Source organism: Rhincodon typus, unplaced genomic scaffold (assembly GCF_021869965.1).
Source record: "Rhincodon typus isolate 14 unplaced genomic scaffold, sRhiTyp1.1 hic_rhity00005299, whole genome shotgun sequence".
Lineage (NCBI taxonomy): Eukaryota > Metazoa > Chordata > Chondrichthyes > Orectolobiformes > Rhincodontidae > Rhincodon > Rhincodon typus.
In genome coordinates this window covers 4620-7922 of record NW_025970937.1, presented here as the reverse complement: position 1 = coordinate 7922, position 3303 = coordinate 4620, and the positions used below count along the sequence as shown (strand labels likewise).

The following is a 3303-nucleotide window of genomic DNA, read 5'->3' as shown; positions in this document are numbered from 1 at the left end:
GGTTCGATTCCACCCTCAGGCAACTGTCTGTGAGGAGTTTGCACATTCTCCCCGTGTCTGCGTGGGTTTCCTCCAGGTGCTCCAGTTTCCTCCCACAGTCCAAGATGTGCAGGTTAGGCGGACTGGCCATGGGAAATTACCCAGTGTCCAGGGATGTTTGTGTTAGACATGGGGAAATACAGTGGTAGGGGAATGAATCAGGGTGAGGTACTCTTCGGAGTGGACCTGTTGGGCCAAATGGCCTATTTTCACACTGTAGGGATTCTATGAAGAAGGCATTTGGTACGCTTGCCTTTATTGGTCAGTGCATTGAGTATCGGAGTTGGGAGGGTCATGTTGGGGCTGTACAGGACATTGGCTAGGCCACTATTGGAATACCACGTGCAATTCTGGTCTCAATAGCAAAAATGTTGTGAAACTCGAAAGGGTTCAGAAAAGGTTTACAAGGATGTTGCCAGGGTTGGAGGGTTTGAGCTACAGGGAGACGCTGAATAGGCTGGGGCTATTCTCCCTGGAATGTCAGAGGCTGAGGGGTGACCTTATAGAGATTTATAAAATCATGAGGGGCATGGATAGGGTGAATAGTCAAAGTCTTTTCCCCAGGGTAGAGGGGTCCAAAACTAGAGGGGCATAGGTTTAAGGTGAGAGGGGAAAGATTTAAAAGGTACCTAAGGGGCAACATTTTCACGCAGAGGGTGGTGCGTGTATGGAATGAGCTGCCAGAGGAAGTGGAAGAGGTCGGTATAATTACAACATTTAAAAGGCATCTGGATGGGTATATGAATAGGGAGGGTTTAGAGGGATATGGGCCAAATGCTGGCAAATGGGACTAGATTTATTTGGAATACCTGGTCAGCATGGATGAGTTGGAACGAGGGGTCTGTTTCTGTGCTGTGTGACTCGATGACTATAAAACTGGGAAATGATCAATCAGCATCAAATTAAATGACTGCACGATCAGACAGATCACAGTTAAATCCCGACATAGATTCTGAGGTGCCTCCAGCAAGCAATCCTACAGCTTTCCCCTGGTCTGCACCGAAACGTGACTCCAAGACCCACAGCAACACAGTGTACTCTCAACTGACCTCAGGACCGTTAGGGAGGGGCAGCAAACAGGGGTTGGGGGGGGGGGGGGGACAGAGTAGGGGTAACATGCGGGAAACTGCCCAGGAATGGCCACATCCCAGAGAGACAACGAACCTGAACAGAACCAATTCACTCAGTTTTCACTAACCAGTGACAATCTTCAGTCAGTAACTGATGTGGTCAAGCCACGATCATCACCAGTTGGAGAATCGGTAACTAGTATGATCGCCGGTGAATGGTAAAGGGAGAGGGCAAGGGAGGATCGGGGGGAGTGTCACAGCTGTGTCAGGCTCCCACCCCAAAAATCGTGGGATTCTGGGCAAGGACTGCTCATGGGACAGCCCTATTCAGAAAGGGAGGGGGGACGGCAAAGCAAAAGGTAACCACAGTTCTGAGGAAGGGTCACTGGACCCGAAACGTTAACTCTGCTTTTTCCTTCACAGATGCTGCCAGACCTGCTGAGCTTTTCCAGCAACTTTGTTTTTTTTGCAAGGTTAACTATAGGCCAATTGGTCTAACACCTATTGTTGGAAACGTATTGGAATCAATCTTTAAGGAATAATTACAACACATTTGGAAAATCAGTCTAATCAAGCAGACTCAGCATGGTTTGATGAAAGGGAAGTGGCATCTGACTAATTTAGAGACGTTTTCTCAGGATGTCTTAACCAGAGTGAATAAAGGGCAATCAGTAGATGTGCTGTTTTTGGACTTTGAGGAGGTTTTCATCAGGGTAGCTCACTAAACATGAAGTCAAAAGAGCCCATGGTGTTGGAGGTAGTATGTAAGCTCATGGGCAGGAAACAAGGGAGTACAAGGGGCGACCAGTGGGGTTCCACAGGGATCAGTGCTGGGACCACAACTGGAGGAAGGAAGTGAATCCACTGTGGCCAAATTTGCAGACAACATAAAAATAATGTGGAAAGGCAGGTTGTGACAGGGACACAAACAGCTTAGAGAGAGAGATATTGATCAATTAAGTTAGTGGGGGAAAATAGGTAAATGGAGTATAATGCAGGAAAAGTGTAAAGTTGTTCATTTTGGAAAGGAGAACGAAAGAACAGAATATTGGAGAAAAACTGCAGAACGCTGCAACACAAAGGGATCTGGGGGGAAACTTGTGCAGGAAACACAGGAAGCTAGCACATAGGTGCAGCTGCTCATCAGGAACTTCCAGGGAATGTTGCTCCTCATTTCATGTGGGTTGGAGTGTAAGAGTAGGGAAGTCTTACTGCAAAAGGTACAAGGTGCTGGTGAGACCACATCTGGAGCCTTGTGTGAGCAGTTTTGGTTCCCTTTTTAAGGGGAGATATAATTTTGTTTGTAGTTATTCAGAGAAGGATGGTATGGAGGGACTGTCTTATGAGGAAAGGTCAAACAGATTGGGACTCTACTTGCTGGAATTTAGAAGAATGAAAGGTGGTGTCACTGAAGTGTTTACAGGGTTTGACAGGGTGAATACTGAGAGGGTGTTTCCCCTCATGGGACCAGAGGGTACAGTCTCAGAACAAAAGGCTGCCAATAACAGACTGAGATGGGGAGGAGTCTCTGCTCTCAGGGGGTTGAGAGTTTACAAAAACTGTGAGGGCAGAGTCCGTGTGTATATTTAAGTCTGAGATCGATGATTCCCAACTGATCAAGAATCTAAGGGTTACAGGGAAAGGGCAGGAAAGCGGACGTGAGGTATGTTGGGTCAGCCATGATCCTATTGAATGGCAGAGCAGTCTTGAGGGGCTGAATGGTCTCCTCCTGGCCTGATGCACTGCCCACTCACCGCACAATGCTCCATGGTGCAGCGGGCAGCTCTTCGAGGGGTCTGCCAACAGGGGTCCCGCCATGCCCTCAGGGCCCCCACCCTGGGTCTCTAAGGCATAGCGACCATCAAATCCCCCACAAACAAATGCTGGGGATACAGAGATGAGGCTCAGGGTGTACCTTGAGTTGAAGGATGTCACTGTCATGGGCCTGCCACACCTTCAGGAGGAGCCCAGTGCGAGTGTCCAACAGGTAGATGTATCCAGACGAGAATCCCACTGCAACTGACCGTCCAGTGGGGCTTACCGCTAGGCAGCGGATTAACCCAGCCATCACGTTGGTGTTCAACCTGAACTCATGCTGCAAAACCAATCCCAATCAAACATTCACCTCAGGCAGAGTCACCATCCCCGTCCCTACACCCTCACTATCACTATCACCACATAGTCACTAACTCCA

The 3303-nt window shown here is 48.6% G+C and overlaps 1 protein-coding gene across 1 annotated transcript in view; it reads right to left on the bottom strand.

The window, feature by feature from the left end:
• The window catches only part of LOC125482046 (WD repeat-containing protein 81-like), a 10620-nt gene that overhangs the window by 3388 nt on the left and 3929 nt on the right, over positions 1 to 3303 (bottom strand). The window contains 1 exon segment of the mRNA XM_048594026.1: positions 3025 to 3267. Coding sequence (XP_048449983.1) covers positions 3025 to 3267 — 243 coding nt within the window.